Raw genomic sequence first — 26,362 nt, forward strand, 5'->3', positions numbered from 1 at the left:
GTAACTGTCAGACGAGTGGAACCCAGTTGCATAGGTTCGTAAGCTGATTGTGGAGGGCTGACAGATTCTGGTCGGCAGAGAGAGATTTTGTGCTGAGGCTGGCCCTGATGCTCTTCGAAACACAACTGCATTCGAGTGGTGAAGCCAATGGAGAGTTGGATGAAGCGTTCAAGTCCAGTGGTGTCCTCTTATGAAGCAAGATGCATCCGCACTTCAGGATACAATCGTTGATGACATTTGGTCAATAAAGCTTGTTCGTTCCACCCACTCGTGGCCACGAGAGTTCTGAACTGGAGAGCATAATCATTCACAGTAATTTTGCCTTGTTTTGCCTTGTACAGTTTATAACCAATAGACAAATCCCAGGCAGGTTTTCCAAAGACTTCTCTGAAGTGGTCCACAAAGCTGGAATATGACTTAATAACAGGATTATTCTGGGTCCAAATGGAATTGGCCCATTGGTAATGACCTTTGTGTTTGGCTGAGTGAAAATCCAAGTAGCAGTTGAGGAGTCAAGACATTGGAGGATGAAGACGCACACATACAGGAGGTAACTTGGGATCAGGTAAGTATAACACATGTTCTTGAAGTAAGCATGGGGGTAAGCTCTAGTTGCGAACGAGACCGGACAGTGGCTGTGTGTGTGTGAGTGTCTTTTATGTGCCAGTTATTAAGGTGCTGATGAGGTACAGGTGGGTGTGTTCAGTAGTCTGGTGAGGGAGTGCGCTGTGATTGGATGGTGTTGGAGCCTGGCGTGTCTGTAAGTAATAATAATTTGTAACTGATACAGAAATTAATAGGTAGCCAGTGCAGAGACTGTATAATTGGGGTAATATGATCATATTTTCTTGACCTGGTAAGGACTCTAGCCGCTGCATTTTGGACTACCTGTAGCTTGTTTATTGACGAAGCAGGACAACCACCTAGAAGTGCATTACAATAGTCCAGTCTAGAGGTCATGAATGCATGAACTAGCTTTTCTGCATCAGAAACAGATAACATGTTTCGTAGCTTGGCAATGTTTCTAAGATGTAAGAATGCTGTTTTTGTAACATGGGAAATATGGTTTTCAAAAGACAAGTTGCTGTCTAATATAACACCCAAATTTTTTACTGTAGAGAAAGTAACAGTACATCCGTCTAGTTCCAAACTTTAGTCTGCTAGATTCTGTGTACTGTTTTTTGGTCCAGTAAGTAATATATTTGTCTTATCCGAATTTAATAGGAGAAAAGTATTGGTCATCCAATCTTTTAAATTTTTAACAAACTCTGTTAGCTTAGATAATTTAGAAATTTAATCTGTTCACGTTGAGATATATAGTTGTGTATTATCAGCATAACAGTGGAAACTAACCCCGTTTTTTTCTAATAATATTAGCAAGGGGCAACATTTATATTGTAAATAGAAAAGGGCCTAGGACAGATCCTTGTGGCACTCCCCATTTAAATAAACAAAATGGTAGCGATCGGACAGGTAGGTTCTAAACCATCTTAGAGCCTGCCCTTAAATACCTGTATAGTTTTGTAATCGATCTATGAGTATGTCATGATCTATGGTGTCGAACGTAGCACTAAGATCAAGTAAAACTAGCAATGAGATCTGACTGTTCTCGATCTGACGCAAGAAGCAAGTCATTTGTAATATTAACAAGTGCGGTATCTGTGCTATGGTAGGGCCTGAAACATGACTGTAATTCTTCATACAGATAATTTTTTTGCAGGAAGGAGCTCAATTGAGCAGACACAACTTTTTCTAAAATTTAAGACAGAAATGGAAGATTTGAAATGGGTCTGTAATTTGCCAGTTCACTAGGAGCTAGATTTGGTTTCTTAATAAGAGGCTTAATAACCGCCAGCTTGAATGGTTTTGGGAGGTGATAAAATAAAAAAAAAATATTGTTTTTAATACAAAAAAGTCACCCTTCAAATAATTATGTTCAGTTATGCACTCAATACTTGGTCGGGAATCCTTTTGCAGAAATGACTGCTTCAGTGCAGCGTGGCATGGAGGTAATCAGCCTGTGGCACTGCTGAGGTGTTATGGAGGCCCAGGATGCTTCGATAGCGGTCTTAAGCTCATCCAGAGTGTTGGGTCTTGCGTCTCTCAACTTTCTCTTCACAGTATCCCACAGATTCTCTATGGGGTTCAGGTCAGGGGAGTTGGCAGGCCAATTGAGCACAGTAATACCATGGTCAGTAAACCATTTACCAGTGTTTTTGGCACTGTGAGCAGGTGCCAGGTCGTGCTGAAAAACGAAATCTTCATCTCCATAAAGCTTTTCAGCAGATGGAAGCATGAAGTGCTCCAAAATCTCCTGATAGCTAGCTGCATTGACCCTGCCCTTGATAAAACACAGTGATTAGTGATTAATTAATAAATTCTTTATGTACAAACTTAAAACAATCTTAAACTGTTGGCTTTATTTTTGCAAACAGTGTATAACTAGTATCTACATTAATTCTAATTCTATTTTATAAAAAATAAAAATAAAACTTCTTCAAAAAAAGAAGCTTTGTACAAACTATGCAAAACAAATTAAAATAAAATAAATAAATAATGTTTTTTTTTTTTTCATTAAAAATCACATAATGGATTTTGAAATTCACATCAAACTGCTTCTGTTTCACACAAATGCAGGCACAGATGTGCATGTTCGGCTACTGAACTCGTGCATCCACACATGCGGAAATGTGCAGAAAGTTACCAAAGAAATGAGTTCAAGCGCACTCAAGGCAAACTTCCGACAACTTTTAGAGGACAATTACTCCTCGTCCCCTGTCGTTTCAAAGAATAGTATAACGGTGAACGCGACAGTATAAAACCCTCGTCTGTTTGGGAAGGTGCGAGTGCAGGCCATGTCCACACTAATACGTTTTCGTTTGAAAATGAATATTTTTCTCTCTGTTTTAGCCTTCTGTCCACACGTTTGTTCCGTGTGTATCATATGCAGTGAACTTTTTTTGAGGATTTATGCATGCGCAGAAACCGAATTTAACGTTTTCTGACGTTTTTCTGTGGATGAGGCACTTTTGGAAAACACTTGAAAACGCTAGTGTGGGGAGAGAGCATTTTAAAACGAAAAAGCAGTTTTCAAATGTATCCGGATTAAAGCTGCGGTAGGTAACTTTTAGGTAACTTTTTTAGGTAACTTTTGACGCTCTAGTGGTTAATAAAAAGAACTGCTTGCGTCTTGCGGAAGAACATCGTAGCCGTAACTACTTCTCTCTGTTTATGTCTATGAAGAATCACAAAGGTACTGGGTTACTCCGCCGCGGTACCCCCGGAGTAATCTAAAATAGTCCGAATATAAACACTTATTATAGGTGCACCCTAGTGAAGTGACATTCAGCCAAGTATGGTGACCCATACTCAGAATTTGTGCTCTGCATTTAACCCATCCGAAATGCACACACACAGAGCAGTGAACACACACACACACCCGGAGCAGTGGGCAGCCATTTATGCTGCGGCGCCCGGGGAGCAGTTGGGGGTTCGATGCCTTGCTCAAGGACACCTAAGTCGTGGTATTGAAGGTGGAGAGAGAACTGTACATGCACTCCCCCCACCCACAATTCCGTCCGGCCCGAGACTAGAACCCACAACCCTTCGATTGGGAGTCCAACCCTCTAACCATTAGGCCACGACTTCCCTAGTGATTCAGGACAAGCTAAAAACACGGTTTGGAAAATGAATTCATGGTGTACTCGCTTATTATATACATTTTTCTACATTTTGAACACAAACAAAGTTACGGACCGCAGCTCTGATTGGTTGTTTCTTACCGGGAGCGATGGAGTTTCTGCAAATGGCAATAGGACACTGGGAGGAGCCAGAGGAGCTTGATATTTACACAGATTATCTGTCTTATATTCTACTGTCAGGACATAATGACAGGTTTAACAAATATGTAAAAAAATATATATTTACAAAAGTTACCTACTCCAGCTTTAATGTAGATGTAGCCTAATTCAGCCTTAATGGTGTATTCACACCTGTCTTGTTTGGTTAGATTGAAACAAACTCTGGTTCATCTCTCCCCTTGTGTACAGATATTTTTGGCAGGTGTGAACACCGCAATCGCAATCTGCTGCACACCAAACAAACAAATAAACTCTGGTATGGTTCGCTTAAGTGGTGAATATCATCTAATCCCGGTTGCAGAAAGCACTGTGCCTTTTGAGTAAATAGGCTTCCCGTAGTTGGAGCTGCCTTATGTGTTCACTACATTTGCTAGTCTTGGATCAACCTGACGATGCCTCATTGACCTTTGGGCAGATTCCTATATATATCACAGCTACTGGAGAAGATGCATAAAAATCATGTTGAGCATGGAGGTTTTTAGAGATAATCGCGCAGTTAGCTGACACTTTCAGTTGACACTGACAATCACTTTCCTATGCGCACTGTTTTTTTAAGTTTCACTTCTGCTTCCTTTATACCTAATCCGTCTTCTGCACAGTGCCGTCGTCACTATGCCATGCTAAGTGCACATAAGAGCATGCTCTCTCTGCCAGAACCATCTTGCAGCACTTCTTCATCTTCGTAAAATCCTTGTTACAACATCGTATAGATGACATTCTCATCTAATGCTCATAAGAGCCTCCATATTGTGTTTGTAGCTGATAACAGAAAATCAGTAAAATTGTAACAATTGCACTATGAAAAATCTCTGTTTTCAAATTTCCTACTTTGGGGAACTTCTGTCCAATGAATGGATGACCTTAGCATACGTGTGGTTTTGTTAACAATTTCTGGTTCACTTGCAAAAAGAGCAGTGTGAAAGCGAACTGCACCAAACAAGTAGCTAACTTTCCTGGGGTAAATGCCCTTAATCAGCCTTGAGAATGTGAGATCTACAGGGAATGATCAAAGCTCTATAGTTTTGCCACTTGAAAGTGCATGCATGCGACAGGAAGTAAGTGTGCAAGACTGACCAGATGTTAAAAACACTAAAGCGCAGTGTCCTTAATACTAAATCCACACTATCTCAAATACTGCCCTGGAGTGCTATCCAAGGCTTAGTGTATCCTATCATGCATCATGTTCTGGAAATAAAATGGGATACTTTTGGCTGAGATCTTGGAAGAGGTCACGGAAAGCTTTCTAATGTAAGTTCAATATTAATAATAATAAGATATTACATATAATATGGTATAAAACAATGTTTCTATGCTTTATTGGTCGAAAGATGAGTAGTAATGATATTTATTTAGTACAATATTTGCAACTGATTTTTATCACCTAATTAGAAGCACCACAAATTAAGATGTGTTATGTTATAGGGACTACTGAACAGATATTAAGAAGTTGATTTTAAAATACAAAGTATTTAAAATTAAAATAAAGCTATGTGAACATTTTAAAACACTGGAAAGTTGTACACACACTTGTGGTCTTCATGCTCACTTGAACACCAAATACAGTATACATTTTATTTTAATGAGGCATTTAGCTCTCATTAATGTCATACAACGATCGACCTGCATAGTGCAAATAGCCGAAACCTGGATATTTTAGGCAATATTAAAATCCTGGCCGGGACTTGGGAGTTGGGACACACTATTTATTCTAATCTTACATACTATTTAGGATGGGGTGCAGGGGAGAAGAGGAAATAAACACACGTGCGTCACAGTGGGTGAGGTGGCGAGCTGCGGACAGGAAGTGACGCGCCACAAAACCTCAGAAGCAGCGTGAAACCGCCCTGCGTGTGACGTCAGCAGCGGAAGACGACCGAGAGCGGAAGTTTTCGCTGGTCACATTAAACGCCTAAAACAGATCACTTTTAACAGGTATGTTTGAAATATCGAGACTGACACGACCCTGTGCGAATCTGTAGTGCTGAGAGAGAGAGAGAGAAAGAGAGAGAGAGAGAGAGAGAGAGAGAGAGCTGACGGAGCTCGGGAGATAATCGCTGCTAATTATTAGATCCGAGGTGCTAAAATAACAAAGACAAGAAATATTGATACTCCGACTACAATAACGACTTATATTATTGATTCTTCGACAGGGTATTTATTGATGATTAGAACTGTCGGAGAATGAGAGTTTGGCCTGCTGGAGTTTGTTTACATGAACTACACACTCCCACAATCACCACACACACACACACACACACACACACACACACACACACACACACACAAACATACCTCAAACAAATCATGTAATTAGAATATCATCAAAAAAGTTGATTTCACTTGTTCAATTCAAAAAGTTAAACTTGTATATTGTTTTCATTCATTACACACATACTGATATATTTCAAATGTTTATTTATTTTAATTTTGATTGTGAACTGACAAATAAGGAAAATCCCAAAATCAAAAAAGAAATTTGTGTGAACTATCCCTTTATGTAATTAATAACTCACCCTCATGTCGTTCCAAACCCGTGAGACCTCCTTTTATCTTCAGAACACAGTTTAAGATATTTTAGATGTAGTCCGAGAGCTCTCAGTCCCTCCATTGAAGCTGTGTGTACGGTACACTGTCCATGTCCAGAAAGGTAAGAAAAACATCATCAAAGTAGTCCATGTGACATCAGAGGGTCAGTTAGAATATTTTGAAGCATCGAAAACAGATTTTGGTCTAAAAATAGCAAAAAAGATGACTTTATTCAGCATTGTCTTCTCTTCCGTGTCTGTGAGAGAGAGTTCAAAACAAATCAGTTTTTGATATCCGGTTCATGAACGAATCATTGGATGTAACCGGATCTTCTTGAACCAGTTCACCAAATCGAACTGCAATAAGCAGTAAGTACAGAATATACAAGGTCTACAATATGTACAATAACTATACAGATAAGTATTATGGACACAATTTACATATTTAAAATACTATCAGCATGATATACAGATACTATGTACTATGAATATATACTATACAGTGACGTGACATACGGCCAAGTATGGTGACCCATACTCCTCAGAATTCGTGCTCTGCCTTTAGCCCATCCAAAGTGCACACACACACTGTGAACACACACCCGGAGCAGTGCACACACACACACTGTGAACACACACCCAGAGCAGTGCACACACACACACACACACTGTGAACACACACCCGGAGCAGTGCACACACACACACACACACACACTGTGAACACACACCCGGAGCAGTGCACACACACACACTGTGAACACACACCCAGAGCAGTGCACACACACACACTGTGAACACACACCCGGAGCAGTGCACACACACACACACACACACACTGTGAACTGCATAGTGTTGCCTTGTACCTTACATGTGCAGTGACAATAAAGTTGAATCTAATCTAGTCATCTATTCTGCAGTTGTGTAGTCTCTGTTTAGGGCCAAATAACATTCAAGTTTACTTTGTTTTTCTGTTGTTTCAGTAAGTTTGATAATTTTTATAATTGGGTTGATCTGAACTGTGTGGATGGATATTTCTCCTGGTGCTGGCTGTTGTTAGCCGCTTCTGCAGCTTCAGGATCATCTGAATCATGTAGGTCCAGTCTTAATCTGTGCTCTGTGTTCTTGAGCACTTCATTGAGGATGCCATCTGGTCCACCTGCTGCTTTTGTGTTTTTAAGGGCCTGGATTTTATCAATCAGTTCATTTTCTGTAATGGGGTAGTCTAATAGGTTTTGATATTTACCAATTGTATGTATGAATCATTTGTTCATATGTTTGGGTTTGTTCTGTGTTCATTGTCTCTGTATGGCTGTTTGTTCATGATGTTTTTTCTGCGAGTGATTCAGTTCTCCCAGAAACAGTTAGAGTTACTGATTCTGCAGTAGTTCTGAGTTGATTTTGGATGTTCTGTTCTCTCTTTATCTGAGTGTAATTTCATATTGTTTGAGTTCTTCACAATATTGATGGCATTGTTTGGTTGTCTGTGTTTTTGATTTGACAGTTGTCTTAATTTTTTCCTCATGGTTTTATGGTCTAAATCAAACCATTTTTCATTTTCTTGAGTAGTTTTATGAATTTTCTTCGAGAATGTGAGGTTAGATAAATTGGCCAAATATTTAAATGACTTCTGTTATTGTAACACCAGTCATCATGCAAAGATCATAAAGCACAAGTGTGATGTTGAAACACTAAACACAGCGGTGGGATGTGAGTGTTATAGAGATGGACAGTCCATACATCATAAACACTGGCAATAACAGATGTGTTATACGTTTAAATGCTGTTTAAAATCAGCTAAAGTCAGTGTCAATAAAAACAACAGGATGCAGGATGATTTAATGACTGGAGAGAGAGGAACACTTTAGATTCCTACTATTACATGTGTATGGTTTTACAGGGGTTTGCCTAAAAAAGTTTCTGTGTTTCTGACCGCTGTGTGTTTCTGACCGCTCTGTGTTTCTGACCGCTGTGTGTTTCTGACCGCTGTGTGTTTCTGACCGCTGTGTGTTTCTGACCGCTGTGTGTTTCTGACCGCTCTGTGTTTCTGACCGCTGTGTGTGTCTGACCGCTCTGTGTTTCTGACCGCTCTGTGTTTCTGACCGCTGTGTGTTGCTCTGATGCAGCTTCCTGATGTCTGAGGACGTCTACGAGAAGTTCCTGGCTCCAGAAGAGCCGTTTCCCCTGCTGTCTCAGAGAGGGATCTCCAGTGAAGATGCCACGCTGGACGCCAGTGACTTCGGCTTTCAGCTGTCCTCGTGTCACCGGACCGACCCTCTGCACCACTTCCACAGCAGCAGGTCAGTGTCAGACCGGTCTGTCCCTGCAGAAGGGTCTCTCTCACCTGACCTCTCAGGGGCTGTTTCCTCTGTCGAAGCACGTGCTCCTGGTGCTGTCAGATCTCACGACTCTAGAGCTGGGCGAAAAACAAAACAAAAGTCTTTTTTGATTAATCTTTTTTCCTATATTGATTTTCAAAAGCCATGAATCGATCTCTTCCGGTGTTCATTTCAGTAAACATTTAAAGGAAGTTCTGATTATGTGAATCATATTATCCTCATTCAGTGTGTATCATGGCAGAGATACTGTTGACAAGAACAAAGCGTGGTTAGCAGTGCTCAGGTGAAATTATACAGCAATAATCAAACACAATCTCCACCATTGAGCATGGATTTAACAGTAAACTACAGGGACAGCGTGTGCAGAAATGCTCTAATGTTTTCCAGTGATTTACATGCTTCATACAACTTTCCCCAGCACCTCAATGCTTTAAGTATTACCAAATCTGAAAGTGATTTTTAATGTGACGATATTTGTATGAAACTAAAAGTATTATAATGTAGGAAAGCAAACACTTATTTAAAAATAACAAAAAGATATTAAATGGCCACTAGTAGATGGCTGCAGAGAAGTACTTAAAGGCCATTTCCACTCCCTGATATAGACTATATATCTTTGTATTCATTCATTTATATTTAGACATTATGAATGAACATAATTAAATATTTATTACAATCTTAAGACGTCTGCTGAAGGTCTGGGAATCATCTGCTGTGTACTTTGAGAAACGTCTCTGAAGCAGTTTTACATGCGTTCTCATAAATGTCTATTTGACATCTGGCAGGAAACATCAGAGACGTACAGCAAATGATCCAGCACTCCTAGAAATACATGATGCACGTATAAATACAGACATCCAACAGACATCTCTGAGACGTACATGTGTGATTATGGGTTGTGCTTTACTGACAGGTGCCGGAGACACCTTCTGTAGATCTAGTGCTGGTGTCCTCAAACATTAGTCTGGAGCCCTACAGTGGTTCCCCAAGTCAGAAGAGTCAGAACTGTCAGAAGAATGTTCTCTGTGGTATATATTCACTGCAAAACAATAAGAAATGCCAAAAATATCATCACACATTTTGAGAAAAGCTGCAGCGAAAATCACACAAAAACATCGTGAAATCCTGGAGGGACTGCCTAATTAATAGTGTTTGCACTATATTTTGGATTTTAATATCCACTGCAGAGTTGATGTTATGTGATGTCATCAGTGAAGCGCCTGCTCCAGTCTAGGCCACAAGCAGGGGTCCTGCTCCACCTCTCAAACTGACTCCGTATCTAGGTCAGTGGTCCTCTCAGAAAATATTAGGCTTTCCAAGTACCACCATTGTGACTAACACTGACACGGCTTGTGATGGGCATAGTGTTATAGAAGTACTGTAATGCTTAAGTATTTATTTTATAGCACTTTATCTATTTGTGTCTATAGATTTCAATTACAATACATATTTGTAAAGGCTGTTTTCTCAAAATGAGTTTTTCTCCAACACTGAGTCATAAATCTCCTCTTCAGTGTCACGTACACACACCAAAGCTTACATATTTATTCCTGTTTATAATCCAAAGGATTTTACAGAGGGCTGTGTTCATATGTAATTTTCTTTATACATTTATTCCCCCCAAAATTGTCAAAATATATTGTTTTCTGAATTAGTATTTTCTAAAAAGTATTTTCTGAATTATGGAGTGACAAAAAGAGATACACAGAATTCCCTCTGTAAAAACATTTGACTCTGATATGTCAAAAAAAAAATTATAATAATTTTGAAATTGACTTCATCCAGTGTTCAGATTTTTGTACTAGAAATGTATGCAAATTAGCACATTTCATTAAATAATGCCTCATTTGCATATTTAAACAACATTTTAGAAAACCTGTAATGCAAAACATTGTGCAATTATCAATGTGATCAATCAACTTAGTAAGTAAGGTGATAACTATTAGTTATTTTCTTTTATTCACCTGCAGTGTCTCGCCTATTCTGAAGGTTTAGCATGGCTCTGATAAAGCCAAACATAAATTATAGGCATTTTGTTTAAATGATTGTGTTGTATGTTTAATCGTATCCTGAGTACCACCAATAGTGAGCCACAGAACCAATGATATAACTTGGACATATCTATCCCTGTCAAATGTAGCCCAACACTTGGCTCATGTTTTACTTTAGGTTAATAATGCTATGATTATAGGCTAAGGTTATCTCATAAAGCAGTAAGCCCTGCGAAGCTGTGTTTTCTGTGAAGCTTTGTCCAAAACTACAGTTGCAGTTGCAGCTTGAAGTCACGCTGGTATTAAAAAATATATATTTTGAAGGTATTAAAAAGGTAGTAAAAGGGATTAAATTCAAGTTCTGTATACGCCCTGTAGATATGAATAAATCTTTATTTTAAAGGAATAATCACATTTTAATTTTAACGGCAAAGCTCTGTTGTGCAGCAATTTGTTTTCCAATAAAGTTTTTTTCAGTTGATTAGGATAAATTCAATTGTTTTATGCCTTCCTCCGATTACCAGAAAAATTAAGAACATTTTATATAGTCCTATTATTGTTTAAAAAAGGACACCATACTGAATTCTACTGAATCTAATAAAAATATATATAAGATTAAATAAAAATGACATGCATAATTCTCTGAAGACAGCCCGTTTCCTTCAGAAATACAGTGATATAAAACACCTGCGCTGGGTTTCGACTTTGTTGAATAGACATGAGCCCTGCATGTGTCAAAGTCAAATCCTTTTGGAAAATCTATTGTGGCGTTCAGTTTTGATATTCTGGACGCCGCTACAAATAAATCACTGTATGGGAAACACAATGAAACTTAGCTGCTTGAACTCTTTCATTTAATCTGGGTGTTTGGTTAGTTACTTCATGTCTGAAGAGAGAGCATCTGCGCACCTTTCTGATAACGCATCACAAACCGGGTTGGGCAGGTGCACTGTACCACAGTACTTATATAATATATATATATATGTAAAATCGAGAATTGAATCGATACCCAGCCCGACTGGACTGTAAGGACACCTGACTGAGATCACCACACATGGTTCGGCACGCACTGGGACCGCGTTCAATTTAAATCTGACACAGCATCTGTAATATGGTTTGCTATAAATAACATGTAGGCCTAAAACAAACAGGGTTCAGCTAATGTGTTTCCGTTGATGGATGCGCATTCTGGCTTCCCAGACATTACAACAGAGATGAGAAAAAACACTGGACAAATCATTCACTTTTGTTCAATGCAAATCCTGTATTCTGGAATATGAGCAGTCATTTATTCCGTCATCATCCGGGCGCGCACAGATGGGACATGAAACACACACGTTAATATGCGTTTAAACTACATTTATTTAAGCTTTGCCAGTTTAAACATTTAAATACACAAAATATTCTAAATAACTATATAATACTATATGCTAAAATACTCTATCCTGATTGTTTTCAATACTCGCAATTCCAATTTTGACGGAACAAGATGGTTTTATACTGTCAGGGGCGTGGTGAGCTGGAAACTGTTTACGTCACGCACCACCGCAACATCCAATAGGAAAAACCAACTGCAGTAACCACTGTTCAACCTGAAGAGGGCAGCACTCAGATGTTTTACACCATATATTGTAGAATTAAAACACTTTATACTCAAATGTCAGAAAAGTTACTCGAATCAATGAACAGCACTTTGATAATTACTGTAGTTACCATGTTCTGAACATCACATCCTTTCCTTTCTCCCCAGATTTAATCTATATATATATATATATATATATATATATATATATATATATATATATATACACAACCCCAAATCAGAAAAAGTTGGGACAGTATGGAAAACGCCAATAAAAAAAGAAAGTAGTGATTTCTAAATTTACCTTGACTTGTATTTCATTGCAGACATTGAATTAAATTAAAATGTATGCCTTTAGCAGATGCTTTTATCTAAAGCGACTTACAGTGCATTCAGGCTGTCGATATCTACATCATGTGTTCATGTGAATCGAACCCCCAACCTTGCACTTGATGACTCAATGCTCTACCACTTGAGCTACAGGAACACTTATAAGGCATAACGTGATTGAACGATGGATACTTGTTCAGTCGGTTCAGGCCGGATTTGATGTGTGCTGTTGTTAGTTTCGTTTGACTGTGTCGACATGCATTGGTCATTGTTTTTTTTTTTATGGCGCTGTTTTAAGGGTTGGAACATATTTGTAGTATTGCTCAATTTCATTGCAATAATCATTTCACAAGTCTTACAAATTACCTTGCTCTGTGACACAGCCTCTCTTCTGAATCTTAAATACTCCCAAAATGACTTATGTTAAATTTCTCTTTGGCAAATAATTTTTATTCTGACCTTCATCCATATTTTATGTTCTTTTCTCCCGCTAAGCTTCGTCTTAATTTGCTCAGTGCGCTGAGTGACATCTGATTGGTTAACATCTTAAACATGCGCACACAAACTCAGAATAAACAAATAAATTAATAAAATCGCAGCCATATGCGGTTTAGAAATTGCATGTGTTCAAATTAGGATTATTTTTTCATTAATTGCACAGCCTTAGTTTACATCAGAACAACAACATTGTAAATGACTTGATTTAAATTTTTGGGTGAGCTGACACTTTAATCGTGCTGCAGAGGAGTCTGTAGTGTCTCCTGCCTCTCAGGGCCAGAACAATCTGCGTTTGTCTCTCCGGGACATATCAAGCACAAAGAGCAAAGATCTGTAAACCTGTTGTATTTGTGAAGATTCTCAGAAGTGGTCGTCTGATATTGTTTTGTTTTTTTGACAGCCGATGCTGATACCTTGGAAACGGGGCCAATATGAATCCGATGTAGCTTATTTTATTTAAATATTTTAGAAATTTTGAAATAATTTGACCATGGATTCAAAAATAAATCTGTAAAATAAGCATACTTATACTTTAGATGACAAGTATTTTTTACAAATACATATTCAATAAAAAAAATAATTAAACACTGTAACTGATAGGGCACTCAGTATTCTGGGAAGTTTGTGTGCACTGGGAATCAAATAAAGCCAGGGTAGCCCTCATTTTACACACAGCACAAATAATATAAAAGCAATTGTTATAATTAGTGGTGGGCATATATATATATATATATATATATATATATATATATATATATATATATATATATATATATATATATATATTATTATTATTTTTTTTAATCTAGATTAATCTCACTGTAATCTTGGAATTATGTGTGTGCTACCCAAATAAAATAATGACTAAAAGTAAGTCTTTGAGAAAGGTTGGTATGTGCATTAGACCAGGGGCTCATCGGCTGTTTCCAAAAATGCGTCACGAAGTGTTTGAGAAAGCTGTAAACGAATTCCACATTGTACACAGTGCAAACGACCTTACGCCTGTTTCACACATAATCCGTCTGCAGTGCGTATGCGTTTCGTTTTTTTTTGTTTATGCACCCATGTTAATGGATTGCAGTGTTCACGCAGTTGCGTTCTGTCAGTGCGATCCAGGAGCGTTGCGTCTGCAGCCGTGCAGCGATCGTTCACGTACCGAGTAGCGGACTGCAAACGCGTCCTGTGTGAAAGCACAATGAGTACGAGTCCGTGCTGCTTCTGCTCCACGTACTTTAACACCACCTAACCTGCACACGGACTCCATACGCACTGCAGACCGAGTATGTGTGAAACAGGCGTGCGTCTTGTCGAGGTTTCCATTGGGAAGCTTCTTAAATAAATAAATTCCCTAAAGCAAACCCGGCGGAATCTTAGCTGCATCCATGTTAGTACGTCACGATTGATGTGGTAATTTCACAGAAGCTTCGAAGACTCGTTCTCGCTTGCATAGTATAGACCCAGACCCAACTTTGAGGATAGATTAACGGCGATATTTTTTTATCGCCCGATAAAGAGTCTCATGCTAACAGCACGTTAATGCCGATAACAGCCCACCACTAGTTATAATACTTTCTGTATACACTAATTCATTTAAACTGTTCTATCTGATTATTAGACAGACTTCTGTTTGTAATTAGGCAGAACTGAATGACTCGGGCCCTGTCTTTCTCAACACAGTCAAAATAACATCCTCAAACACATCGGCCAAGCAAAAAAAATTAAAATAGGCATATATATCATGTAGTCTTATATATATCAGTTGGCCACTCATTTTTAGGCCCCTCCTTCTGCTGTAGAACCTTATGGCAGCCCAAAGAACTGATTTCAGGAAATTTATGAAAAAAAACTGCTTTAATTCAAGTTGATGAGTCAAACCGTTCTTGAATAATGCATGAACTAATAGCATGCCAGAATGGGCATGAAACTATATCTTCACAACACTTCAGCTTATTGAGACTAGACTTGGTGTGTATCATAATAACCATGATCTGAGGCTAGCTGTTTCATCAGTTGAAATGGAAAATGGTTTGGCCAAAAATGACAAGACTTCAGTCTCTTTAGATTTGGTGCGTCATACAGAGTCGAATGATGCACTATTTTCTCATGTGGAGGATATTTTAATTCTGTCTGAAATATTAAAACCATTAGTATTTTTTGCTTCACTGTCCTAGCGACTGTTCTTTCGACTGTTCTTTAGAGTATACGGTGAGCTGAGAGATAACAGGAAACATATTTAATGTTAGTGTATGTGTGTGCATGGCAAGGGTGAGACAGGAAATACTATTTTAGCTTCTCAGATGTCCTGGCTTCTTAGAAACACATCTGGAGGACAGAGTTGGACACCAGTGTTAATTTAGTTTTAGATTCGGTTGTGTAAAGTTACAGCAGTGTTTTTATGTTTGACCTGTGCATTTTTCATTTCTCAAACCACAACCAGAGTCCAGACATGAAGGAAGAAACTTGAGATCTCATGTAAAGGTGCTTCTCAATCAATTATAATGTCATGAAACGTTCATTTATTTCAGTAATTCAACTCAAAATGTGAAACTTGTGCATTAAATTAATTCAGTGCACACAGACTGAAGTAGTTTAAGTCTTTAGCTCTTTTAATTGTTTGATTTTGGTTCACATTTAACAAAACCCACTTCACTATGTCAAATTAGAACACTTCATAAGACCAATATTTTTTTATTTTTTTATTTAGTGAACTGTTGTCCTTCTGGAAAGCATGTTAATTTACTGTACGTATACTCGATACTTGTTATGGGCTCCTTTATCTTTAAAGCCTGCCTCAGTTCGGCGGGTCGTGGAGCTGATCAGTCTGTGTCTCTGCTGAGTCGGTCTGAAGCACAGGTTTCTTCAGCTCATCTGCAGTGTTCGGTCTCTTGTTTCTCTTCTTCCTCTTGATAATAGCTCACAGATTCTCTCTGGGGTTCAGGTCTGGTGAGTTTACTGGTCAGTCAAGCACAACACCATGGTCTTCTTTAACTGTCAGGTCAGCAGTCTTCTCCATCATTGTGAGACCATTAAAGACTCAGGAAACCTCTGCAGGTGTTTTGAGTTGATCAGCGTTTGGCTTGTCACCATATTCTGATTTGTTGAGATGAACTGGTGGGTTTTTGTTAAATGTGAGCCAAAATCATCACAATTAAAAGAACCAAAGACTTAAACTACTTCAGTCTGTGTGCACTGAATTAATTTAATACACGAGTTTCACAATTTGAGTTGAATTACTGAAATGAACTTTCCACAACATTAATTCATTGAGAAGCACCTGTATACATTCATTTATATGTATTTGTGTGAACAGTTGCACTAAAATATCTGTAAAGTAAGAATAGTTATGTCTGTAAATAACCATAGATAAGTCAGAATAGATGATAATTTTGAGTTAAATAGAAAGGGCTGTAAATCCTGGCATGTGTGCTGTTGGCCTTAACTAATGGTGCTGTATACTGGGTTAGTATTAACACACAAGTGAGAGGTGAGCAGACATTAAACTGGACATGCTGTGCACGTTAAGCCTCAGGACACTTCAGTGAAAAATACATTTGTTTGAACAGACACCTCTGAAAAATAGTGCAAGTCACAGATTGAGCTGCTACATTACTCCTCAACTTTGAGATGTTTTCCAAGCACACAACTTGCATTTGACACTTGCTCTGTAAATGTATTAAAATCATTTTGCACTGAAATACTTGACTTCACAGAAGTCTCTGAACGTGTGAGAGATACCAGTCAAACAGAAACAATGTGCTACTAGTCTGACTAAAATAATGATGAAAACATATGCATATGCTGAGGTGATGGGGAAAACAAACCTCTTCGAAGCTTGGAATCAATTCCTTCACAAAATGAGTCACTGTTTTAAAGAGTTTAACAAGCATGCTGGTGACCCCTGCTGGTCTAAACTGTGTAAATGCAACAAACTCATGAAAAAACAGCTTCTGCATATCCAATGCTGTTTGATTTACTGAAGTATAATATACTAAAAGGAAATAAAATGATAATTTAAAAACCGTTAACGTATCTGTATAATACCATTTTTATTCATTTGCATTTTGTCTATTAACTACTACTCATGCTTTTAATTAAACTGCTAAAGCTGATCTGAGATCAGGTAGAAACTGCAGATGCTGGTTCAAGGTAGTGATGGGAAGTTCGGATCATTTTACCGACTCTGACTTTTGAGTCTCGTTCAGCAAAATGAACGAATCTTTTTTTGAGTCATTTCGTTCATTTTAGCAAAATGTTATTAGAATATTAAGTGCTACCTCCCCAACACATCTAGTACTTACGCAAACGTTGATCACACTACAAACAATACAAAAATAAAATGCTATAAGATACAGAAAAAAATACTCATTCTTTACCTGGGTCTTCAGTCTGTGATTAGCTCATCTCACCTCTTATCTGACAAGAAGTCTTCGGGTTCAAGTCATTCCTTAATCACGTGACAGCCCCATACGCAAAACCAACGCGGTCTTGAGCCGGAAAGAGAATTGATTAGTTCATCTCACGAGTCTTTCGGGTCGAGTTTGACTCGTTCCTTAATCACGTGACAGCCCCATACGCTATTTCTGACATTTCTGTCACCGTGTTTTTGTTACTGTTTGTTGAGGATCTGTGGTTTGTTATTATTTTATAAATAAATAAAACCCTGTTACAAATAACATATTGATTAATTTGTCTTCTTGACTGTCTATCGGTAAATAAACACTAGGCTATATAATAATATAATAATCCAAGCTTACAATAAAAAGTATTTATAGACTAGTTTGTTCATTTTTACTCCAATTTTGAGTTTGCTGGTATAATAATTGCTTTTCCTAGGCAGACTTGACATATTGGTGTAATATATGTATAAGAAGATTGCTCAAAAAAGGACATAATGACATGCATTAAAAGCAAATAACATTTTGAATTTGAATTATTAATGTTAGTTTAAGACATTAAGGTTATGATAACTTCAGCTTTAACAGTTTTAACCCAGCTCAGAGTGAGGAGTTTCAGATCCTGGTGCGCTGCCAGTGCAGGGGCCATGTTTTGGGAAGACTTTGACGAGAGGGTAGCAAGCTTGAGCCTTCAGCTACCTCTTCTGAGACCTCAGATGCTATGATGGAGATGCGGGCCTACCTTGCAGAGCCACTCTTACCCCGCACATCAGACCCTCTGGCCTGGTGGAGGAGATGTTCACCAGTATACACAAGCCTTTCTGAAGTCACAAAGACAAGACTTTGCATTGTGGCCACATCCGTGCCATCTGAATTTTTTTTTTTCTAAAACTGGGCAGATTATCTCAGACAGAAGAACTCACAGACTCAGCCCATCCAAGGTCAGGGAGCTTGTTTTTTTTATTAAAATGCAAACATGAATAAAAAGCAAGTCCTAAAAATATAACCACAGTGTGTTTTTTATTTTAAAGCTTATTTTTATTTATTTAGAAAAAGACTAGCTTGTTGTGCAATATTTTTGTTTTTGTGATTTTAAAGGTAATTTGTTATTGTTATAAGGCTCCGTAGCTTTAGTATCTCTTAATTTTCATTGATTTTTTTATTCAAATGGTTTATAATTATTTTGGGAATAGTTATCCTCTTTGATATAAAGTTTTTATTTTGGCACAAAAGTGTTATTTATTTTAAAACGCATTCATTTAAAATTATTATGTAAAAAAAGCAAAGCTTGTTGTGCAATATTTAGTCTTTTTTTTTATATTGTACTTTTAAAGTTCGTTTGTTAAGGTTATTAGACCCTGTGGCTTTATCTTTTGATTTTTATTTCATTTTTAATTATTTACATTTTAATTATTTTAATTTATTTTGGAATAGTTGTCCTCTTTGTTACAAAGCTTTTCTGACACAAAAATAAACAATAAACAACAATTCAAAAGTATGTACACAGTGTTTTTTTTATGTTTATAAAGTGTCATATGTCACAAAAGTATGGTTTACATAGACAATCTGATTTAATAACTGCACAACTAAACGAAAACAAACCAACAAACAGACAGAAAAAGATCAACATTTTAAGCATAACCAACTCTTTCTTTCCACATTCAGTGTTATGGAAAAGTACCACCATGACAGAAATTAAAAGCAACAATTTGAAACCAGAAATGCATCACGTTACCGTAAGAGTAAATAATACTAATAATAAATAAGTACTACACACCCATTTTGTAAGGAAAGTTGTAAATTAACTTATTACTCTAGCCAATGTTGTCACATCGCGGGACAAAAGAACGAAAAACCCGAAGAACCGAAATATGAACTATTCAATTCTCTGCATTCTTTTACTGTCTATGGTTTAAGCGTATGGGTCTGTCACGTGATTAAAGGCGGGCGTACACGGTGCGATTTTTGCTGTCGTAGGAGTTCGCATGCGATTTTTTTTCAATCGTGTGGAAATCGCGTATTCTCGTATGGTCGCGGCTCGTATCATTTGCGATGAATTACGAGCCGAGCAGAGTGGCTTACGAGCACTTCCCGACCTCCCGATCATTTTTAAACATGTCTAAAAAGTTTGTGAGCTATCGGTTTGAATTCGTGCCATTTGAGCTGTTGAACGAGCCGATTTGTTGATTTATCTGAAGTTGACCAATCACGAACTAGGAAAACCACAGAAGAAGAAAGACGAAGACGGCATCTGAAATCTGACAGGAACAGCGAGCGCTGTATGATGTTTCTAACGTATTCCAATGCCTTTTTAGTTCTCTCTGTTTCCCTCTCTCTCTCACACACGCATGTAGTTTACAGGGACTCTCCATAAACGTAACGGTATTCTGTATATCCCCATACACTACTTCTATCCATCACGAAAAATACATGTTTAAAATTTCTATTAAACACCGTATAGTATTTTTTAAAAGTCATTTGGTTTACGAGAGCACAGTAATTGTCCTCATAAACCATGTTTACATTTTAATACCCATTTCAGATATTTATAAACAATATAGGCCTACAAGAACACACACAGGGTAACCAAACGTCCCGGTTTCCTATTGCTGAAAAATAACCTGTACGTGTAGGAAACAGTCACGGCTCGCACAGAATGATAACCTGTATGACATCAAAGTACCGTGGGAGCGATTCGAATGCATTGGATATGTGTGCTCTCTTATCGCTCTCGCTGTAATGTCGTACAGTGATCCTTCTGTGCGTGCAGCGCTGCTTCAAGTCGAACGCGTCTATCGACTTTGTGCGATTGCTTCTGGAATTCGCAGGTTCTAAAATCGTGTCGTATATCATGTCGTCCGTACGATTTTCAGATAAACTCACTCGTGGCGTATGCGTTGACATACGATCTTCCGACCATCCGAATTCGCACCGTGTACGCTGGCCTTAAGGAACGACTCGACCCGAAGACTCATGAGATGAACTAATCAATTCTCTTTCCGGCTCATATTGCATTGGGTTTAGCGTATGGGGCTGTCACTTGATTGAGGAACGAGTCAAAAACCCGATAGACCCGAACTATGAACTAATCAATTCTCTTTCCGGCTCAAGACTGCATTGACTGACAGGTGAATTACTACTACTAGAACAGAACCTATGGAATAATGCGCATGCGCGACTGAACGAATCACTCCCCGAGACGACTCGTTCTTCCCGAGTCACATTAAAGATTCAAGAACGACACATCACTAGTTCAAGGGTTCGATCTCAGTGAACTCAAAAGCCACCTTTCCACTGTCTCCGACGAACGACAAGCAACAGACCGGAAGTCATTCATTTCCAATGGAAAATAATGCGGGAGCTGCGTGGAGTTCCGGTCACATGCGTATGCGGAAAGTTCGGATCCGATCTGAGCCTCGCATACGTTCAAATATTTGAACTTCTGCGACTAGACCGTATGCGAACGCCCGACCGGATGTGATGTATTCTAATCAAAACTATCGGTGCGAGGTGAGAATTACCAATATTTTGTTAACATTAACATTATCCTTTAAACACCATTTCTGTAAAATGGTGGTTTATAATACTTATGGCAGAAATAATTATTTAATAAATATTAAACCATTATTTACATTGATTAGCCCCATAAAACCTACTGTTTTTATTTTGGGGGTCACCTGATTTGTGACGATGCATTCATAAATTAACTATGTTCATTAAAATTATAAATTTGACCAAGGTAACGGTTGCTGCACGACCAGTTTGAAAGTTCTGCGCGACTGCCGCTAGAGGGAGAAATGCGACAATCGTGTCTGAATGTCGTGTGCAGTGGAAAGGTGGCTAAAGGTCAACCATTGAGATTTCTGAATGTTTTGAAACAGTTGTGACATAATGAAGCCTCGTTTACTGCAATGATGTGACTTTGGCATTTTGATTCGCTCCCCGAACCACTGTTTCGAAACAAATGATTCACAAGAGAGTTTGAGTGCGCTCACCGTTAGCGGTGCACGCTCACAGGGAGTGTAAGGTCCGGTGTCTTGTGGTCGGTCAGTGATGTGTGTGTGTGTGTGTGTGTGCAGGTGGCACCTGACCTCCTGTGGCACCAGCGTGGCCAGCTCAGACTGCAGCGAGGAGCTCTTCTCCTCAGTGTCTGTGGGAGATCAGGACGACTGCTACTCTCTGCTGGACGAGCAGGAGCTGTTCCCCGAGGGCAGCGTGTGCAGCGACGTGTCCTCCTCCATCAGCACATACTGGGACTGGTCAGACTCAGAGTTTGAGTGGCAGGTGAGTGTGTGTGTGTGTGTGTGTGTTTCATCTCTTGAGCTGTGTTGAAGAGCTGTGACTGTAGTTAGCAGGCAGTGATATAACCAGCGGCAGCGATGTGCTGTCAGACATCATTCCCAGCGTGCCCAGCTCACCCTGCCTCCTGTCCAGAAGAAGAAACAAACCACACCGAAACCTGGACGAGCTGCCCTGGAGCGCCATGAGCAACGACGAACAGGTCTCAAACTCTGAAACATCAAATTTTAGATTATTGTGCTGATAATATAATGTGTGATGAATAATTGAATTAGACATAATTAAGAGAGAAAGGAAGCAGTCTCACTGTGTTTGCGTGTTATTCAGTTTCATTGCAGTCAGGCTCCCATTAGTGTCTGTGTGAGCTCACTTTGTGAACTTCATGTTTCAGGTGGAATATATTGAGTATTTGAGTCGAAAGGTGAGCACAGAGATGGGACTGCGAGAGCAGCTTGACATCATTAAAATAATCGACCCGAGCGCTCAGATTCTGCCGACAGACAGCGAGTTCATCATCGAGCTGAACTGCCTCACCGATGAGAAGCTCAAGCAGGTGATTAATTACTGATTAATGACAGGCCTTTCTGAAAGAGTCACTTCGTTAAAGCCATTCCACAGCTACACAACAAACTCATGAAGAAACATTACACACACTGTGATTTCTGTGAAATCAGAAAGAGCTTTATCAGCAGACCGAGTGGTGAAGTGTTTTCCAGTCAGGTTAGATGAGCATCAGATGGTGTCAGCTGCTTTAACACCAGCTCTGTGTGCTCAGGTGCGGAGCTACATCCGGGAGCAGAGTCGACGGCAGCAGCGCAGTGTGAAGAGGAGTCTGGCCAGCAGTGTGAGCGCTCACAGCAGCAGTAACACCAGCATCACCAGCAGCATCAGCAGCAGCAGCACCTCCACCACCTCCAGCATCAGCAGAGCTCACAGCGACGGGAACCTGGCCTCCGCCGCAGAGAGGATACGAGACTCCAAGGTGCTGCTCACACACACACACACACACACTCACAGACAGAGAGACAGATACACACACACACACACACACACGCAACCTGGCCTCCGCGCAGACAGGATACGAGACTCCAAGGTGCTGCTCACACACACACACAGACAGAGACACACACACAGACAAACAGACACACACAGAGACACACACACAGACAGACAGACAGATACACACGCACACACACACACACACACAGACAGACAGACAGACAGATACACACCCACACACACACACACTCACAGACAGAGAGACAGATACACACACACACACACACACGCAGAGAGACACACACAGAGACACACACACACGCGCAGACAGACACACAGATACACACACACACACACACACGCAGAGAGACACACACAGAGACACACACACACGCGCAGACAGACACACAGAGACACACACACACAGACAGACAGATACACACCCACACAGACACACACACACAGACAGATACACACACACATACACACACACAGACACAGACACACACACATACAGACACACACACAGACACACACACAGACACACACACATACAGACACACACACAGACACACATACAGACACATACACACACACATACACACATACAGACACACATACACACACACAGACACACACAGACAGTTACACACAGACACAGACACACACACACACACACACAGACACAGATACACACACAGACACAGATACACACACACACACATGCAAACACAGACAGTTACACACAGACACAGACACACACACACGCACACACACACACAGACACAGATACACACACACACACAGACACACAGATACATACACACACACACACACACACACACATGCAAACACGGTTTGGTCCGATTCACAGACACATGACTCTCATGAGCGCCTGGTCTCCGTATGAACTGATTAACAGTAACTCTCACTGATGTCTATCTTTATTTAGTTCATATGTGTTCAGATATTTCTAGAAATGAATATTTTAGATTTAGATGTTTGCATGTAATCCCCAAGAGATGTTTGTGTTCTGGTGGAGCTGAGTGTGTGCTGGTCTTCAGATCAGTTCTAGATCTCGCAGTGATCTTCTTCAGGTTTGACTGAAGTCTGCAGGACTGTGGCCCTCCTCGAGCTCTGAGATCAGCTTTTCACACTCACAACATCTCTGAGACAAAACACAAAAGGTGCAGATATTCATTAATGCTGAGGAAGGTAAAACCAAATAAGAACCAAGGCGATGTAAACTACAAAAAATAATATTGAATTATGTATTTATATATATATATCATTATATTAAATTAGTAAAAAAATATTTATCTGCTTTGAGTGAGTCCTTTGCAAGAGTCTGCATCAGTAACTGAAATGAAAGCCATGTGCTGTATTTCTCAAGATTGTTGCTAAAATGACTGCAGATAACAGACTGTGTTCTGCTCTCTTCCATTGACACTCTGTACGAACAGCTTACTCGTGCTTAGAACAAAACAGAATCAAATATTCATCGCTCAAGTTGGCAAGAAAACAAAAATCATCCTTTCTATTTTGTAAATGCATGATATATATATATATATTACAATATTTTTTCCTTTTTTTTTAAACCTCAAAAATGTCATAACTTAATCTTCTGGGGAAAATGATGCTACTTTAATTAGGCTCAGACGTCCCAAAGACTGTAGAACTGAAAGTTGAGAAAAGGCTCTTAAGATGAACTGATAAAGAGTGTTGGCCAGTCGAGATGCTTCACCATTCTTACCAATAACAGCTGCTGGTGTCTTGCAGAAGCGCTCGAAGCAGAGGAAGCTGCAGCAGAAGGCCTTACGCAAGCGTCAGCTGAAGGAGCAGAGACAGGCTCGTAAGGAGAGACTGAGCGGTCTGTTCCTGAACGAGGAGGTGCTGTCTCTCAGAGTCACCCAGGAGGAGGAGGAGGACCACTGCGATGACCTGGATGTGCTGATGTGACCCCAGTGACCCTTCAGTGTTCCTTCAACACCTCGTCCACGCCGCACTGACCAGCAGTTATTATACTCATAAAGTCTCTCGCAGTAAAACACATCTGCAGTCACCCTTCATCAGTCATCTCTACCACGCTACAATAATCCTCAGTATATACCTCAGTCTCAGAGTCCAACAGCAAAACCTGTTATTAAACACTACTAGGGAAATTAAAGATAAATGATAAAGTACCTAACCTTAATTGCATATGATACCAAGTTAAAACCGTACCTGGTATTAATCAAACTCTAGAGATCAGAGCTTGTGTCCGAATAACTCAAGTCTTATTTTAGTCAAAGGCATTAAATGATAGGAAGGATGATTTACACTTGTGATGAGCGTGAATCTTCAGAGACTGATAAATATGAACAGCATCAAAAATGTATTTACATAAAAAAAAAAAATGCATTCAACTCTTGCCCAGAAAACACCTTTTTATAACAGCGCTGTTAGATTTACATTACATACACATTATACCATAACATCTCAAACAACATAAGCTCTGACGCACATTCCTCGCAGTCATCTCATCCAAGTGATTAAAAGCATTGAAAGGACAAAGAAGAACGTTTAAACGTGAATTTCATGGTGTTATACATTGACGTCAACACTGATCATGTGTTCATAACATGTAGATTAATTATAGTGCGGTTATTGTGTGAAGTACATACATGTTGAACTCAGTGTAGAAGGAACACTGACGACTCCAGGCGGTTTATACTTTACAAATGACACTTTTTGACATTAAAATATGAAAAGAAATATATTTCACAATAACTTTAATCATGTTTGTTAACCTGCTATTACAGAAAATATTACTAGTGCTCTCCTAGGCAGATTGGAGAAAGTGATATTGTACTGTGATTATATTTATGTAATGTTTTACTGTATAAAAAAAACAAACTCATTCATTTCTTACATCTTGTCTTTTGTTTAGGTCAGAACCTTTTGTTATTTAAGCTATTTCAAATTTAAGCTTCATTTTCTTTTTCAATTCAAGCAATGACCCCCCCCCCCAATAAAATAATTTAGTTTAAATGTGTCTAAAGAACATATTTTTGTTTCATTTCTAAGACATCTATGTAGATATTATGATCCAGACATAAATGTAAATGTATAAGGTAAAGTTAGTATGACTTAACTGCTTTGCTCTAATGTCTGAATATTCTTAATTGTAACAGAATAAACTTTAATTATGACGACATTGATGTGTGTGTGTGTGTGTGACTGCTTTTCAATTATCATATACTGTCTTGACATTTTAAGTCCATGATTACTTTAGTTTCTTTTGGTCGTGCTACAGTAAGTGTAGTCTTGACATTCATGCCAGTAATTGTGTTTTTTTAATGTTTTTGAAGATTTATGTAGAAACTTATTTATTGACCTTAATGCTGAACCTCTGAATCTCAGAGATCCTACAGATGCTTGTCCAGGTTGTCTGGATCTTACCCAGTGTTCATTAATGATTTCAAACATGACAGACTCCAGAGAGGAATCATTCTCTACACTCTTAGCCACATGCTCACTGCAGGTCATCAGATCTTCACCATACAAA

General features: G+C 39.0%; 1 protein-coding gene across 1 annotated transcript; it reads left to right on the forward strand.

Moving 5' to 3' along the window:
* Positions 1–5,665: 5,665 nt before the first annotated feature.
* LOC113113443 (protein FAM199X-like) lies at positions 5,666–26,009 on the forward strand. The gene is made up of 7 exons (XM_026279626.1): positions 5,666–5,792; positions 8,510–8,683; positions 21,597–21,801; positions 21,866–22,018; positions 22,208–22,369; positions 22,592–22,798; positions 24,595–26,009. The coding sequence occupies exons 2-7, from the start codon at positions 8,517–8,519 to the stop codon at positions 24,772–24,774; spliced, it is 1,074 nt and encodes a 357-aa protein (XP_026135411.1). The 5' UTR covers positions 5,666–5,792; positions 8,510–8,516; the 3' UTR covers positions 24,775–26,009.
* Positions 26,010–26,362: the final 353 nt, after the last annotated feature.

This window comes from Carassius auratus, chromosome 14 (assembly GCF_003368295.1).
Source record: "Carassius auratus strain Wakin chromosome 14, ASM336829v1, whole genome shotgun sequence".
Lineage (NCBI taxonomy): Eukaryota > Metazoa > Chordata > Actinopteri > Cypriniformes > Cyprinidae > Carassius > Carassius auratus.

Coding starts and splice junctions, on each gene's coding strand:
- LOC113113443 (XM_026279626.1), top strand. CDS start 8,517: ATGTCTGAGGACGTCTACGAGAAGTTCCTGGCTCCAGAAGAGCCGTTT. Junction 22,019..22,207: donor CCATGAGCAACGACGAACAG/GTCTCAAACTCT, acceptor TTCATGTTTCAG/GTGGAATATATTGAGTATTT. Junction 22,799..24,594: donor AGAGGATACGAGACTCCAAG/GTGCTGCTCACA, acceptor GGTGTCTTGCAG/AAGCGCTCGAAGCAGAGGAA.